Genomic DNA, 18685 nt, shown 5'->3' with positions numbered 1-18685 from the left:
GATTACAGAAGAGCAGATTGAAGCTAGTAATCCTATCTCCCTGAGATTACAGTGGAGCGGATTAAAATGAAGGATCTTATCTCTCTGAAGTTACAGCAGAGTAGATCGTGTCAGGTCTTATTTCCCTGAGATTACAGTGGAATAAACCGAAGAATTTCAGATATTATCTCCCTGAGATTATAGCGGAGCAGATTGAAGCCGATAATCCTATCTCCCCGAAGTTGCTGCGAAGAAGATTGAAGCTACACGTCAGATCCCTTTGAAGTGCAGTGAAGTGGATTGAAGCAACAAGACACAGTAGACTGGAATGAGACTACCTAAAGAAGAAAAGCGTCAAGAGAAGTCAAAACTCGACAAGCCTGGGCAAAATTGGGCTTTCTTAGTCTTTGCTCTGTTATCATTACACGACAACGAGCAAAGAGGGGCAGCTGTACAAGCCCAATTTTTTTTAACCGAGGCCCATTACCCAATAACCAAACCCAACACTAACCCAATACCACCTAGACCTTACCTATCAGCCCAAACCTAGACCCAAAATCTAAGCCCACCTAAACAATAAACCCAACTATTGCCCAGCCCAACACCAACTTAAAAAAAATAAGAAGAAAAACCCTAGCCCTAGGTCTTCTGCCGTCAGTCGACTGGTCACCTGCCCTCTGTACGCCGCGGCCACCACCCACCGCCACCAACTCGGTCAATCACCTGCAAAACGGCACAAACACGTAAAGAATAGCAGAAAGTAATAGAAATAATAGAAATTGATAGGCTATAAAAGAAAAAAACATTATCTTTGTATTTTTCGGAACAGAAAAGTGAATGAAAAGCAAAAAAATCAAAAAGAGGTTGATTCTAGTATTCTTTTTCTTCTGTTCGTGTGCATTGTTCTTTGTTTTTTTTATTTTCTTTGTTATTTGTTTTTTACTCTATTAACACAAAAGGTTTTCCTAGTTTTCCAACTTTATTTATCTATTTATTCGTTTTTCTTTTTTTTTTGATTTGTAATAATATATATTATAAATATATACATAATATAAAAAAAGAGAAAAAAAACATACCTTTTTGAATTTCCGGCCACCGTACACGGTGGCCGGCGCGACGCCGGCGCGGTGGGCCTTGGCCGGAATCTGGACTTAGTCCAGAGAGAATATATTTTTTCTTTCCTTCTGTTTTTTTTCTTTTCAATGCCCAAATGAATTTTTTTTTCAAAAGAAGGCCTTTTATACCCTGGTAAAACGACGCCGTTTTGGCCAGCATTCTTAAGCCCCGAAACGACGTCATTTTGCCCCCCAGATCCGCGCGTCGACCCGACCCGAGGGGAGGATCCGCGTGTTTTCGCTGGATGGGCTATTTGCGCGCTCCGTCCCTCCAATTTTAAAGAGCATTGCAATTCGGTCCTTTTCGCTATTTCCTTTTATCTTTAATCTAGCCCTATAATTTTAACTTTATTTCAATCTGGCCTACTGCTGCGCTGCGTTTTGAGGCGTTTGGGTTATTTGCTCATTTGATCCCTTCGTTTTGGCGCGCTTTGTAATTTAGTCCCTTTCATTTTGAATTCGCCCAGTTTCTTTTTTTATTTTGATTTAGTCCCTTTTATTTTATTTTTCTTTCAATTTCGCCCTATATTTTTGTTTTATTTCGATTTAGCCCATATTTTAGCAATTTTATGTTATTATTATTATTATTATTATTATTTTAAATATTATTATTAGTTTACTATTATTATTATGGTTATTATTATTACTATTATCGTTAGTATTAATATTACTGTTATTTCTCTTATACTTTTCTTTCACGAATATTTATATACCTATTCATATATATATATATTATATAAACGTGCATATTTATATATATATATATTATATTTCCTTTTTTTACATATATATTTTACTTATACCTACATATGTATTTTCATATTATTATACATATCTATGTATGTGTTTTTATTTTTATAAATAGATATTTATACCTTTATATTTTAATTTATATACATATCTATATATCTATATACATATCTTGTTTTCATAAATATATATATACACTTACATATTCTTCATATTTTTAAATACGTGTTCTATATATGTTCTTTAAATATTTTATGACTCATATATACACATATTTTTTATAGCTTAAAACTATCTATATACCTATATATACATATATATCTCTTTGTTTTTATTGTATTTACTCTTTATTTATTTCATTTTCATTATTTATTTTGAATGAATTCATTTTTATATTTTGTTATTTTATATGTCGTAAGTTTGACCGTTTATATTGATTGCTATTGCTCGTATCATTCTATACTTTTATATTCATTATGATTTTGCCATGCATAAAAAATGTAATTTGCTTTTACTATGATTTCGTGTTTTATTTTGCTCGATGTAACAAAATTTAATTTTTAAAATGACATTTCGTGTTTGGATTTGAGGAAATAGTGCCCTAACTTACTGGGTTTCGACTTTCTCAATAAATCTAAATACATGAATCTTTTCAAACTTGAAGTTTTTTAAAATGATCTCGGAAGTTAAGAAAAGATCGTGCCCTAACTTACTGGGCAAGATTTATTTTCTAAACCCGAGATAATAAAACATTTTTTGAAAAGGGGTAACATTTTAGCATTCACTCCAGTATCGAGAATTCGAGACGTTGTATCCTAACTTACTGGATATGATGTCTTTTCTCGATTAATGTGAAATATGCCACTTTTTCCAAAATTTTCAACTTTTTAATACAAGGATCGTATTTTTTAAATTTCTTTAAAGTTTTCAGCTTTTCGACATTAAGACATTAAGTAATCAACTAAGGTACCAATTTTGGGCGTATCGAGGGTGCTAATCCTTCCTCGTGCGTAACCGACTCCCGAACCCATTTTTCTGAATTTCGTGGACCAAACCTGTTGTTTTAATAAAATCAAACCGTTTATTAAAAACAACCACTTTTCAAGGTGATCCAATCACACCTCATAAAAAAGGATTGGTGGCGACTCCCGTTTCATTTTTCAAAACCCAAGTCGACCCCGTTTTTCATCAAAAAATGGTGTCAACAATTAAAATTAAAGTTTTAAGTACACATTTGAACTACAATTAGAGTTTCACGTGTATAATTACACCAAATTAAAGTTCATATATACAATTGCACATTAAATCAAAATTCATGTATAAATTTAAAATTTATCCTTTAAATTTCATGTCCAACATAAAACAATCAACATTAATTAGGAATTTATGATAGTTGGTATCACGAAAACGCTACTTACCATATAATATCACTAATATGGTTTCTAATCAAGTTTCACATTGAGTTATTTATTTATTGACTAAATTATAGACTAAATGATTTATAATTTATAATTTGCTCAAAGTTTTTGTACTCTCCGTGTATTTAGAATTTAATCTTTATACTTTTATTTTTAATAATCTAGTTCCTCTACTTTTTGAATTTAAAAATTTAAGTCCATTTATTAATATTGTTAAAATTCTTAAAAAAAATATAATTTTGTAACAGACCTAAATTTAATAAAGAATTTTAATGGAGCTAATAATTCTTAAAAAATCACATTTATCATTTTAATTAGAATAAAGTATTTAGACTGACTAATGAGATTATAAAAGTTGAAGTACCAAATTATATCAAAATTAAAGTATAAACAAAATATAGAGATCAAATTGAAATTTAACCATTCTTATAATCTAAAAAAAAATAGAGGATTAGAATTAAAATTTACCCATTATGTCCTCATGTAGAAAAAAAAAAGTAGACAGGTATTCCTGTGAAAGGCTCAGGCTTTCCTTAATTTATATATTAGAGAAGATATAAAACATTAAAACGAATATATATATAAGAGTATTTGATCCAACTCTTTTAACTCGACACGTAAGTGTTTTCTTTGTCTATTTTTTACTTTTTAAATTAAAATTTAAAAACTTAATTTGTAGAGTTAAAAAATTAGATTTGATGGTGTGTTTGATGATAATTTTATTTAAAGATCTATAAAATAAAAGTTATATATAAATTTGTCAATTCTGATTTAAACTCGAAAATCTAACTTGATCAAATTAAACTTAAATTAAACTTAACATGATTTGATCATAAAAATTAATAATTTAATGAATTTGATATTAACTTGAATTGATCAAATCTGAATTAACTTAAGCCTAAAATAATATAAACCCAAAATATTCTTAATAAATAAGAACACACAGATTTTGGTTCCATTTGTTTGATTGAAAATGACTTCTGGAAAATGATTTACTTTTCTAGAAAAGCTAATATTTCTGGTGTTTGGATGAATCTGTATAAAATATTTTCTGTTGTTTGGTAGATTTCTTTAAAATATTTCATAAAAGTTGTTTTCAATTAAACAAATACATTTGAGATTTTCTTATTTTTTTCATTGTTTAATTGAATTTATTTTTATCTATAATTTTATATTTTAAATTTTTTTCGCATATATTAAAAATATTATGTTAAATTCAGATTCATTACAACGTCATTTTTTAATTACATGACTACTAAGTGAGTATTTTTTATTTAAAAATGTGGCATTAACAAAATTGACAAAAAAAATTAACGATGTCAACAATTGGGCTTGATTTTCAAATTTAAAAAGTAAAGGGACTAAATTCTTGAAAATAAAAGTACAAAGACTAAATTACAAATCTGTGAAGTGTACATAGACTTATGATATATTTTAACCTTTATACTACAAAATATTTATTATTAATATATTTATAATTATAATAAATATTTATTATTAAAATATTAATATTGAATATTTTTAATAATATGTGAATAATATTATTTAAAATTATTATGTAACGCCCTAATTTTCTTATTTTTGCTTCTGTAAAATTTGTACACAAATGACTATATGTTTCAGTGGTTAAGTATTTTAGGTGTCATTGAGAGGTCATGGGATCAAGCCTTACCTTTAGTAATTTTTGTTATTTTTGGATTTAAGCCTTATCTTTATTCAGTGAGCTTATATTTAATTGTCTGTAATTCTATATTAGAATGAGTCTGCTGGTTTGAGTAGTAAGGAATTTGGTGTGTTGGAGGTCTTATGTTTGAATCATTGCGTTAGCGTGGAGTTTTGATGGAATTTAAATGTTGAAGTGATTGAAATTAAGCGGTTAGTGGGAAGTTAGGGCATATCAAAATTGATTTTTATTTTTTTTATTTTCCTAAAATTCCCTTGGCTTTTGATGTTCTTCCTTTCTTTTCCAAAAAACAAAATCCTTATTTTCTATTCTTGTCATTTTCTTCTCTTGCTGGCAAAGTAAACTTTTGTTCCGTTCTTCCTTCTATTATTAATCCTTGCTATTGGGGCGTTACGAATCCTTGTTTTTTTGGGTAATCAGTAAGTGGGTTTCCGTTTATATTCTTCTAATCGTTATTCTCAGAAGGATGAATCATTGTTGTATTTTGTGGTGTAGGTGAAGTCGACAAACTCTGATTTTCCTTTCAGTTGTTGGATCGGTGTTAACAGTGTTTTTCGTCCTCGGTAAGTCAAGTTTTGGTCGACAAATTAGTAAATGTAGTCGCTAAATCGGTGTTTGGTATGCTATTTTTTTAGGTCTTGGAAGGCTCGGGATAGTATTCGCATCAAAACGCTACCAGGTGTGTACTCGTAATGCAGAAAATGAGTTTTCGGCAAAAGTCAAAAACGAAACTGTCTGCGCTACACAGGCATGTGGTCGCCCATTGTGCGAGACACGATCGTGTGGTGGCTCGAGTGTGGTCATGTAGGCCACACGGGCATGTCACACAGGAGTGTGGATTTTGGGCCAGGCCGTGTGGGTCACACGGGCAAAGGCCAATCTGGGCATATGGTACGGGCGTGTGAGCCCATAATTTTTGAAATTTTCCCTAGGGTCGCATGGGTTGCTTTGATCGACTGTAGGTCTACGATAGGGCCAGTAAGGGATAACTATACCCTAAATTGTATGCTAAAACATTCTAATAGACTGAACTGTGTAAGATACTAATATACTAAATGTATGCCTGAATATATTGATGTATGTGTATTTGATATATGTATTAAGCATGATGAGCATGCTATATCTGTATCTGATTTCTGTATCTGTTAATGGGGTGGGAATTTATGTGTATAGAGGAAGTATCTGATAAGCGTTAATAGCCTATATTCTGGCAGCTTGGCTACATATACATTCCGATATATGTCTTAAAGGCACAATGTAGTGGGTAGGAATGTATGGGTGTTTAAAACCTCACATGGTGTGATGGGATGGTCGAAGATGGTGTGTAGAGGATAAGGGTATGACTTATGCATATCTGTATCTGTAATATGAATATGGATTTGATTCTGAACCTGGAACTGTATCTATTTCTGATTGTGTGCCTAAATCTGTATGCTTGTATGTTTGATTTCTGTCGGTTGCACACTAAGTTTACGTAAACTCACATATGTTGTCTGTTTTGTTCAGATAATCCACAGACCTCGGCGAATCGGTGCGGTGGAGCCTTGCGGTGACCACTAGTCCACGAATTGAGTTAATTAAGGGTTTCAGTTTATTTTCTTTAAAGGTTAATTTCGGGAGTTTTGTATCATTTGGACTCTCTGGATTGTTCAAGTTTTTATTTGGTTTGTTATGCTTTTACTTTTACGGCAATGTTTGACTAAAATTAAGGTTTTACGAAATCAAAGGTTTTTTTTCGAAAGTACGATCTGGATTTTTCAAAATATAACTGTTTTAAAAGGTCCGCTGCAAATATTGTTTTGGTAAATGAATTTATTAAATAACGTTATCAGTGATAATTATAAAACTTGGTTGATTTATCGAAACAACACTGTTTTCAAAACTCATTCCTTGTGACACCATTAGATTCGGCCATAACGTCTAGGCCGAGTTTGAGGGTGTTATATATTATTTTTAAAATTTATTATTAAAATAAAATTGAAATATTAAATAATTTATTAAAATAATAAATTATATTTATTATATTAATAATTTATTTATGACTAAATATAAATAATTATATATGTATGTTTAATAATATGGAAAATATAATATTTTAAATATTTTTAAAAATAAAAATAAAATTTATTATCAATATAATACTATTAAGCTTGATTTAAGTTAATTTTTATATAAAAATAAAATTATCTATATATGAGTTCTTTTCCGGAAAATGACTTACGCTTTTCAAAAAGGTAAGTCATTTTACAGGAAAAATAGCTTATTTTACCTTATCCAGTAAGTCATTTTCCGTTGACCAAACTATTTTCTGTGAAACAAACATAGGAAAATGCAGAAAGCATTTTCCGTAAAACCTTTTACATGTAAACAAACAGATCATTTATGTGAAAAATCCTTTCAGGAAAAAACCACGGGCAGAGAAAAAGAAATTCACTGATATTGAAAAACGAATGATATAAGAGAAGTTTTGACTATATCTATTTAAGTGTTGAAAAACCCTATTCTAATCAAAATGAAATAAAAGAAGTATAGTTGTATACGAACTCGCATTGTGCATTATGGTCCGTACTCCAGTCTAGTTTTGTGTTTAATAGGTATCTGTTATTTCTTCAACAAATGATGAGATTTAGGTCACACAATCTCTATCATAAATAACTTTAACTTGGGGTACTCAGAAAGCAAATTAACCTAAAACTTTTAAGAATTATATTGACTTCATGTGAAACCAACTCCAGCCGTCCAATTTGTTAATGGTACTAATGCATATAGATATAAAAATATGTTAAATACAACTATAACGCCGTGGAAAAAAACACCAAGATGGTACGGATATGATAAAAAAAATTTAGAAAATTAAATTAATAAAACGGACCTCGATTTTATTAACAAAGTTATTTTCACTCTCAAAGTCAGTCCAAGGATTCTCTTATCTAACTCTCTCGAATACCAATTTCATTCTACTCGCTCTTTTTTAGCCGACACTTGTCCTGTTCAGCACAACTTTGTTACGTTGATGGACACAGATGTCTGTTCAGTGAAGCGAGTAATGAATAACAACTTTAGGGAATAGGGGCACAGTGACCTAAATGTGGAAAACTGCTAAGCGGATTTCGGCTCCATGTTTTTGGGTTAGAAAACCACTTCTGGGTTTCCATTTAGAGTATAAATCAAGATTTTCCTCTTTCACTTGCAAAGGAAAAAGAAGATTTGAGTCTCTGTATATCATTCACCTTTCATCCATCATTATTAGCTTCAAACAAGTAAGCTTATTTATCTTTTTTTTTTTAATTCCTACTGCAAATCATATATGTTACCTGTTTACGCATCTTTGGTGATGGATGGAGTGAGAGATGTTAAATTCCAGAAACATAAAACAAGGTTAAATGTTTGAATATGGTTGCTAGAAGGGTGACGATACAGCTTGTTGCTTACTTAAAAGCATCGGAAAGGAGTATAAGCTCCGACATCTCAAATTCACGTCTGTCTTGCAACAACTTGAGAACCTCCAAACAATCTCTCAGCTCGATCCATGCGTAAACAACCTCTAAACAGGATGGCACCCATGCTTACTACTTAATATGTGTATATATTTTATGACTTTGCTGAGAATTTCTTTTCTTGATCGATGCAGGTAAAGAGAAGCAAAAAGGGGGAAAACCCTAATTTTCTTTTTTTGTTTAATATTTTATTTAAAGAGAAGAAAATTAAGGGGGTTATAATGGGAAGAGGGAAAATAGAGATAAAAAAGATAGAGAAATCATCAAGCAGGCAAGTGACCTTCTCAAAGAGAAGAAATGGATTATTGAAGAAAGCTAAAGAGTTAGCCATCCTTTGCGATGCTGAAGTTGGGTTGATTATCTTCTCCAGCACTGCCAAGCTTCATCATTTTGCCAGCTCTAGGTCAGTTCTCTTTTTTCTTTTTCTTTGTTTCATTCTTTTGTTAATTTTAATTTATTATTTTGGTATCATTTTTCTGAAATATGGGCAGCGGCGAATAAAGATGAACAAAATTCGATTTGACTCGAAAAAATTGAAAAAAAATTCAAATTTCGAATTAAACTAATTGAGTTATTCGTATTAATTGAGTTATTTGAGTCAACTCAAATCTTTTTTTCAAATTTCGAGTTCGAATTTGAATAGCTCGAACAATTCGAATAAATTGAATACCAAACTATAATATTTTACATTTTTACTCTAAACTCCCAAACTTCTTTACTTTCCCCAAAACGTTTATTCATTCTCACTTTTCCCCCAAAACTTTTACTCCTCTCTGATCCCACCCTTTTCTACCCCAAACTTATCCCCTTAAATTTTACTCTCGCCCTTTACTTTCCCCCAAAATTTTACTTATCACCTTTTACCTCTAAATCAAATATTAAAATCATCCAAAAAAAATCTCTAAAACTAAATAGTAATAATTTTATTTATATATACTATTTATATTATTAAATTAAATTTCACATTTTTTACTATTTATATTTGTTTAATCATATTGAATATTTATAATTTTTTATTAAAATTGATTTATTGATGATGCTGTAAACTGTTCGTGTTAAAATTTTATATTGGTATCAATTCCACATTTTATCTTTAAGATAACTTTTATTAAAAAATCGCATTTTTACATTTATTATATTTTTTAAATTTCAAAATACATAGTGACAAGAATCAGAAGATAATTGAAACAACTAAGCAAACAAATAAATTAACCAGTATATAAAAGATTAATAAATAAATTATGAGGGAATAAAGTTAATAACAAATTTGATTATGGTCAGTGGTAGTGATTATAAGGACCAAAAATCATTTTTTTAATTTAATTTGAACAAATATATTTGATTTAATTCGATTCGATTCGAATTCCATCTCACTTGACTCGATTCAAGAAAATTTCAAATCAAGTTAGTATGATAAAATAGGATTCATCAACTTGATTAACTCAAAATTTTTTCATTCGATTCGATCGAACGCTCACCCCTAGTGGCGAATCCCGGGAAATGTCTTAGTAATGATAAAATTGTACTTTTGTCTCCCTGAAAATGATAAAATTTTGATTTAATCATTTAAAAATTATTAAGATATAGGCTATTAAAATGGTAAAAGTGCATTTTTACTATCATAAAAATATGCAATTTAATTCGACCCCTCAAAAAATTATCTAGCTTCGCCTCTGGATATGAGGGTTGTTTATAATTACAAATATAGGGAATGGTTTAGTTACTTTCATTCACTTGTCATGTGTGTAAAAAATTAACAATTTAACTATTACAATTTATATCAATATAAATCAAACTTGTCATGTGTGTAAAAGTATTTAATCAATCTGATATCTTAATAGAACATGAAATATAAAAGTTGAATTATTAAATTATTTATCCTATAAAAAGTTATAAAATTAATTTAAGACATTGAATTTATATATAGTATAAGTAAATAATGTTAATAATAGTGAGGATAAATCCGTACATTATTAATAAGGGAATAACTTATATTAGGGAATATCTAAGGTGTTAATAATATAGTACTAAGTTAATATTAATTAATAATATTTTTTTTGTTGAATAACAGTATAAGATTTTAAAAAACCTTAAAATGAAATAAGAATAAATTTATTTATTAAGGTAAACTTTATTAATTAATAAATTAATAAATTATTTTTCAGTTATTATCATTATAAATAATTAATAAATTTTATTCAAACATAATATTTTATTATTCTGAGCAGATATAATTTATTTTGGTCTAAGTAAAAAAAATAAACAAATTATTTAAAGGTATGAATTTAATTTATCATGATAAATGCTTCAAATAGTGACCTAATTGCATAATCAACAAAACGTGAGGGACTGAATCTTGAATTAGCCCATGGTGCGAATATACCGATGGATACATTTCTTTTATATAAGCGATCCGCTTATACCGTGTAAAAACTAAAGTAATTTAACACAGTTCCATAACTTTAAGGATCCAACAATTGAATTTATTAATATAATTTTACTTGTCATGCATGTAAAATTTTGAATTGATCAAATATCTCTATCATATCAATCTAAAATAATGTATATATTAATATATATTCAATAGTGAAATCTTTTTTTTTTACATAAAACAAATAGTTAGAAATTTAAATTTACATCAAATTTAACATGCATGATTTACATGAATAGACCATGAAATATAATGGTTGGATCGTTAAATATTAATCATATAAATAATTATATAAGTGTGTAAAACTACTTTAAAAAATGAATTCCAACCATATATATATAATCATGCACTACCAGATGAATATAGCAACACTCATAAATAAATAAATCAAAATTTTTTTATGAAATTAATATATAAGCAATTTTCTTTAAAAATATTCACTTAAATTTATTTTTCTATGCAAATGTAATATAAAAAATATAAGATGATCATCAACGAAAAAAGTTTTAATTAAATAGCTAGATTTTATCTAGGAATATTTATATGATTTTTTTAAAAATTAGATTATTAATAATTATATGAATAATTGAGTTCAAAAGCTTAAATACTCGTTATAATATTTATTATGAATTATAAAAAGTTTCCATGTGGATTTGGATGGGCGGTGCATTTATCTGTGGTTAGTGTAAAAGTAACGGTGGCGGTGAAACTAAATATTGTAATGATACTGTAACATAAGATAAAAAGTAAGCTAAATGCACCGCACCCCACCCCACCGGCCATCCAAACCCACCCTTAATTAGGTTGTAGGTATTTTCTCCAAATTTTCAAATGTATATATTAATGATTAGATAATATTCGAATTCAAATGTTTTAATTATTATTGACAATCAATGTTTCTGAAATCAGATCAATGGTTAAACCGATCACATCATCGATTCTTGATTCAATCGATCTATCCAGATCAAATTAAATAGATTATTAAATTTTTTATAAAAAAAATAAAAATTAGTGATAATTATGTCGCACTATGAATAAGTTTGTCAAATAACATATTTCAATTAATATGAAGTTGCACAATAAATCATTTTACATAAGTAAATTGAAAATAAATTAAGAGTACATAAATATTTAAGAAATAGATACATATCTCATTCCACATATTTTATTAAGTTTGAGAGCATATGGCAAAGGGAATAATTTTTTAGCAATCATTACCAGATATATCATCTCAAAGATCTCATTCACAATTAGCTATGAAAAAAGTTTCTCATTCTTGTATTTTTTGTTTTGAAGGTTTTAGCTCAACAGCTCTTACAAACTTTTATTCACTAAACACTACAATTAGAGAGTTTGACTACCCAATCTTCCATTTGTGCTCAAATCAGTTAAAAAGGCACAAAACTCTATTTATCAAACACCCCCTAAAAAATATTATTTATTTATGAAGTAATATTAGATGCACCATTTATGAATAACAACACAATCATTATTAGATAAAATAGAAAATAGAAGAAATTTATAAATAAATACTAAAAATTTTATTTAAACATAATTAAATATTAATTATAACTATTGCATTTTTTATTTTAGGTTTAGATTTTATGATTTATAAATTAGGGTTTACTTTCGAGTTTACATTTAAATCAAGTTATGTATTCCAAAAAAATAAAGTTATTAATATTTATTTATAAGTTTTTTATCATCTTTTTGTTTTCATCAATAATGATATGTCGTGTTGTTGTTCACTAACGACACACGAGATTAATATACTAATGGTGCATCGAATATTCACCCTTTATTTATTTGTTTATGTTACCTTTTTTTAACACTTTTTCATAAGTCATGTATTTATCAACCAAGTTATTGGTGTAATGATAAAAGATTTCATCTAACACAAAATCGAGGGTTCCAACTAAATACTAAATGTGTCCATGGATCAGGGCGGACCTAACCAAAATTTTAAGCTCGTTTGCCTGATTAGGCCCAAAAAATGGCCTAAATTTTGTCCAAGCCCAACTCTGATAAAAATGTTAAAACCCCGGCTTGGCCCGCCTATATTAATTTTTTTATATAATTTTTTAAAAAATATAATACATCAAAAATACTAAAACATTTATAAAAATAAATTTAAAAAATATATGTATACTTGAATAATACTAAAAAAGGTACAACTTAATTAACAAGAAAATGCTTCTAAAATAGGGACAAAATTAACAATAAAATAATAGTTATACAATATCCAAATAATAATAATAAAATAGTAACAATATAATAGTGAAATGACAAAATAGTGAAAAAAATAAGAAAATAGCAACAAAATAATTTAAAAAGAAGCAAAAAAAAAAGAAGACGCAAAAAACAACAATTTTTTTGCATATTCGTACCGAGCTAGGGCCAAAAAAACTTTACCCAAGGCCTGACCCATTTTTTAAAAGGGTCTTATTTTTGTTTCCCAAACGTATTTTTTGAACCTATATATTTACTCAAAACCTTCTTACTTTTCAGATAGGCCTTCAAATTAGACTAAATAGCCCAACCCATAAACAGTTTTAGTTCCAACCTCGAAATCCCTTCATGATATAAAAAAATAGTCATTAATGCATATTTTATATCAGCATGAAATCTGTCATAGAACGTTACAACAAGTATAGAGAGGAATATCATCATCAACTACTTGATCCTGCTTCTGAGTTGAAGGTAATTATTTCTCCACCATTTGCTTTTATTTCATAAATTTTCCTGTTTTTGGTTCAGTGTGTAAGAATGTATGTGTAGCATTTTTTGCTACTTTTTCCCTTTCGGTTGGTTTTCCATAGCTACAAAACACGTAAATTATCTTAAATACTAGATTAAGCTTTCAAATGAGATTAAGATATTATTTAAATTTGATTCGATGATAAAATGTTAAGGGATGAGAAATAATCTTTCTTTCGGAAAACAATAATTAAAATTATTGAGAACCAATTGATTATTAGATGAATGGTATTTTGAATTTTTTTTTAAAGAGTTAATCCTCAACAAATTTGAACATATAACTTAAAATAAAATATTTTAATCAGAAAAACATGAACCCAAATCAAATCTAAAAAATTAAAATTCGAATTAATCTGATCTAAAACCAATTTACAATAAAATGCTCCACATTCAAGAATATAATTTTTTTGATTTAATATCTGATTTTGTGCTTGATATAGTTTTGGGAAAAGGAGGTAGCAAGCTTGAGGCAACAACTAAATGACTTGCAAGAATACCACAGGTACTCAATCTCCCATTATTCATACATAAAAATAAAAATATTTAAAGTTGTGTTTGAATGAAAATTTTATGTAATTTCGACACTGCAATAACTTAATTTTCTTTTTCAAATTTCACTTAAATAGGTGGTTTTTCATAATTTTATTCAATTTTATATACATGATTCTATCATAAAATAAAAAAAACTTAAACTTCAAAAAATATTTTATTTAATTATAATATATATTTTAGATTTTGAACAATTTTGCCAGTCACGGTCTCATTGACATTTAAAAGAATTTAAAATGCTATGTTGCTTTATGAAAATTCATAAAAAGATAACTAGTTAACTTAATCTACCATCATCATCGACTTGATCGAACTGACTTAACCTATTCCACAAACTTGACCAATTTAGAATATCTTACGCAACATTTTCCACTGTGATGGATTGCAGGCAGCTGATGGGGGAAGAACTATCTGGTTTAAGCATCAAAGATCTACGGAATCTAGAAAACCAACTTCAAATGAGCTTGAAAAGTGTTCGCATGAGAAAGGTAAAATTAACTTTAAAACCTTGGTGAAATTTATATTTACAACATTCAAGGATTCAACAATGCAATTTTCTCTCTGTTATTGTTTTGTTTTTAGGACCAAATTCTTACAAATCAAATCGAAGAGCTAAGTCTTAAGGTTAGAAAAATTTTTGCTGCATTTTCATGTTTTTTCGCTGATTTTCATCTATAGAGATTTTCTCTGGTTTGATTTTGGTTTCAGTCCATTTACTGAAATCACTCTAATTTGGGGTAATTTGATTAATGATGTTATTAATAGATTCAAATTGAAAACACCATTAATTGTTGTTATTAAAGTGATGACGGGGGTTTATGTTTGATCCAAATTGAAAACGAAATAATACCGAGTTATTTTATTGACTGAACATTCTAGTTCTATTCCTTTTACTATACTAAATTTTAGGGTTTACTCTTTTTACTTTAAATTAACATATCGTGGTCTTGTTTTTATATTACTATTAAACTTTCGGTAATGCAAAGTAGATAATTCCATATTGGTTGAAGAAAATCTTCCAAGCGAGTTTAAATATAGCTTTGCCTCTTATCTTTATTGAGTAATTAGGAGTTAAGACCTAACACACATGCGTTGCTACTTGGTTTTGTGTTCGTGTTTTTGAATAATTTTTGTTTCTTTTATCATTTTTTTTTGTTTTCAGAATATTTTTTCGGTTGAGGAAAATCCTTTGTTATTTTTGAAAATTGACACAGCTATTTTACTATTTTGACCTTTCAGAAAACAATAGAAATACATGTCATTCTTCTCATTTTTCACAACAACAAAACCAACAATTTCTCTGCCTTTCTTAGCTCGCCTATTTTCTGTTCAGAAAACTTTTCCGGTCAAATTTCCAACCAAGTTTTCAACTTTAGTTTCTAGTCTTCTGTTCTGAAAACTTTTGAGAAGAGCAATATCATTTGTGTTCCACCTTCTTTATTCGGGTGTACAAATATTGAAACACTGTGTTAATCTTGGGGAGCGACGTCCACTGCACATTTACACCGTTCAAGGCAAATTTATTTCTAAGACAGTAATTCTTCCACAGCACAATGATTATTTTATTTCTTTACACTCAAATTGTTTATATTATTAGTGCTAACTATTTTGTTTTGCTGTAGTATATTTCCAACAAAAACGTCCAAATTGAAAATGATGTTTAATTGCTTGTTCAGGTAGTTTGAAAATCTAATTAATCATTTTCAACCAAAAATCAAAATATAATCCGAATACTTAAATTTGTTTCTTAAAAAAAAAAATTCCATATTCTCTTTATCCGTTACTATCAATAATATTATAAGTAAAACACTAAATTTATAATTAAACAGATTTTCTTGTTTATTGAATTTCAGGGACACCACATTCATAAAGAGAATCTAGAACTACAGAAGAAGCTAGACCTTATTTGCCAAGAAAATACTGAACTTCAAAGGAAGGTATTCACTAAATATTTGAAGCAGTGGTTAGAGCTCGCGTTAGATACTTAAATATCATCCCTTGTTCCCCCCGCCCAATACTTTATTGATAAAAGAAAATTCTTGTAACTCCTAGCAAATTAATAATTTTCCTACTGATATAATACAAAGCAACACAAATTTTTGGGGGTGACACAGGTTGATGGAAATGGAACAGCAGAAGCAAATGAAGGCAGCAAAAGCTCATCCCAGAGTTATGGTTTCAACAATGGACATGATGAGTTGCAGGCACCTATTGTCGATCTCCGGTTAAGCCAGCCTCAACAACTTCCCGACGCAGACACATCGTATAGAAACCTAAGCCTGTTTTGAAAACCAAGTAAAATTTTATAGAATGTCCCTGTACTATGCATTTTTAGCATATCTAATCCCTCTACTATAATTTGATTGTTTTTAGTCCCTCTACAATTTGGAAAGCGTATTTTCAATCCTGAGGTCAAATTTTTCGTTAATATGGCTTTTTAAAAAAAAATATGTGATAGATGTAACATATACACTTTTGGCATTTTTGTACATTTGGACAAATGCCATGTCATCATATATTTTACGTCACGATTTGGCTCCTGAATTATACTTTGGTACTTATATTTTTTTTTGTCTCATTTTGGTATATGAACTATTATTTTTGTCTTATTTTACCCAAAAAAATTATCCGGGTACAATAAGAACGTAACACTTTTTTATTTTGGAGGTAAACTAAAACGAAAATGATAGTTCATATATTAAAACAAGACAAAAAAAAAATTAAGTACCAAAATAAGAATATGGGTTCAAGGGTTAACTAGTGACTTAAGCAAGAAATATATGTTACATCAAATTATTTGACATAATTAATGAAAACAAAATAGAGAGACCAGAAATGATCAAATTATAGGAGAGAGATTAAGTCCTCATAGCAGAGGGACTTCATATAGAATTTGACCATAAATAGCTAGAGCATATAGAAAACAAGAAAGCAAAGCATTTCAACATCCAACCCTAAGGATAAACTTTGGGTGGACATCATCAATGCTCCAACGACGACTTGCCCACGCATGGCTAAAATTAAGCTTCAATGGGTGAGCTTTTTCATATTCCAGATACTATATAAAGTATGTTCCAAGTTATAAATTACTGTAAAAATAAAGAGGGAAACAAGTCTTATAGGATATAAATTTAGGTAATAAAGAGAATATAACTGATGTTACTCAGCTCTGCCTTGTAGACAGAAATTGACTAGCTGCAAATAGCAGTTGCATGCTTTATTTTTTGTTACCCAATTTACACTTCCGTGGGTGATTGAAAAAAGGGCAAATAGAAAAGGTATATGAATGAACATTTCGTTTCATCGGTATTTGTGTCGATACAAAATATGAATGGAGGAGAAGAAAAGTGTTTCGCACGGTGGTGCTGAGAGGTGAGAGAGGTGGTTTTGGAGTTGTGAGGTTAATTTGGCAAAATTTCGATATGTGAAGGGGTCTCTTCGTGGTGAGTATGATAATGATGAGGTATATATGTATCCTAGATATGTCCCCTTGATATAGGTTTCAAGTAACGAAAAGCAACTAGCTAAGTTAGGGAAGCTGCTCCTTGCTATCTCTTTAGGCGAAGTAGCTCCTTTGGACGAGTTAGTTTCCCCTAACAAATTGTGTTAACTATGTCGGTGAAAATTTCAACAATTACTCGAGATCATATAGTTCTCACGGATAAATGACATGATGCATGAGGATAAGAGGGGGTGTGTAATAGAGATATTTATGTATTGGAGTTGAGTTTATGCATGCTATTAATATTATATTTAAATATTGTTCAAGTATGATCCAATTTGGAATATGAACTTTAAATTTTGTTCAAATTCATCCATTTTTATAAACGACTAATCTAAGTCTATTTAAACCCACTCATTTCTTTTAAATATAATTAATTTTAATTAATATTTAATAATATTATATATATCTTCAATTACAATTATATATATTTATTAAATATAAACATACACAACTTAACATGTCTTTTTATATTTACATTATAATTAGTTTATTTAATTCTTCATATAATATAATTACATAATATATAAATAAATATATATCACAAACTTGAAAACGAATCATGTAACACCTTACACTCTAAGAAGTGTTATATGTAATAGCACACAAACATCAAATATAAATCTCTTGTATACTAAAAGCAAATTTGCTTATACAAAAATTTTAAGAGCTCTTTTATTTGGTGGCATGTCAATTATACTTTAATATTTTTAATATTTTTCTAAATCGTTTAATGAAGCTCTTAAATAATATCTAATGTAAAATGGTAGAGAAAAAAATAAAAAATTCAAGTTGCCCCTTCTACATGGGTTGATGTGAAATGAATAAATGGAGAAGAAAGTGATAAAATCAAGTTTTTAAAAATTGAAACAAAGAAGAAATGTTGACAAATCATACTTACCAAGTCAAAAATAGATGAGATTGAACCATGAAATTGAAGAAAGGTTTGAAGGGAGTTTGAGAGAGAAATGGAGAGAATTTTGTTTGAGCAAATTTGCTTCTT

General features: G+C 28.7%; 1 protein-coding gene across 2 annotated transcripts; it reads left to right on the top strand.

Moving 5' to 3' along the window:
• Nucleotides 1–8585: 8585 nt before the first annotated feature.
• On the top strand, nucleotides 8586–16829 carry LOC121212246 (MADS-box transcription factor 23). Of its 2 annotated transcripts, XM_041084650.1 has the most exons (7): nucleotides 8586–8846; nucleotides 13493–13574; nucleotides 14072–14133; nucleotides 14569–14668; nucleotides 14763–14804; nucleotides 16034–16117; nucleotides 16295–16829. In XM_041084650.1, exons 1-7 carry the CDS (start codon nucleotides 8665–8667, stop codon nucleotides 16466–16468), a joined length of 726 nt encoding a protein of 241 aa, XP_040940584.1. In that variant the 5' UTR covers nucleotides 8586–8664; the 3' UTR covers nucleotides 16469–16829. The 2 variants fall into 2 exon arrangements, with proteins under 2 accessions (XP_040940584.1, XP_040940585.1); XM_041084651.1 differs by lacking the exon at nucleotides 14763–14804 and having other exon boundaries at nucleotides 16295–16826.
• The last annotated feature ends 1856 nt before the right edge of the window (nucleotides 16830–18685 follow it).

This window comes from Gossypium hirsutum, chromosome A13, assembly GCF_007990345.1.
Source record: "Gossypium hirsutum isolate 1008001.06 chromosome A13, Gossypium_hirsutum_v2.1, whole genome shotgun sequence".
NCBI classification, from domain to species: Eukaryota; Viridiplantae; Streptophyta; class Magnoliopsida; order Malvales; family Malvaceae; genus Gossypium; species Gossypium hirsutum.
The sequence above is the reverse complement of the archived record's forward strand: the minus strand, read 5'-3'. Positions and strand labels throughout refer to the sequence as shown.

What these genes read in the sequence shown, in the direction of transcription:
- LOC121212246 (XM_041084650.1), top strand. Translation starts at nt 8,665, where the DNA reads ATGGGAAGAGGGAAAATAGAGATAAAAAAGATAGAGAAATCATCAAGC. An exon ending in AAAGTGTTCGCATGAGAAAG is followed by an intron (nt 14,669 to 14,762) that starts GTAAAATTAACT and finishes TTTTGTTTTTAG; the next exon opens with GACCAAATTCTTACAAATCA. An exon ending in ATACTGAACTTCAAAGGAAG is followed by an intron (nt 16,118 to 16,294) that starts GTATTCACTAAA and finishes GGGGTGACACAG; the next exon opens with GTTGATGGAAATGGAACAGC.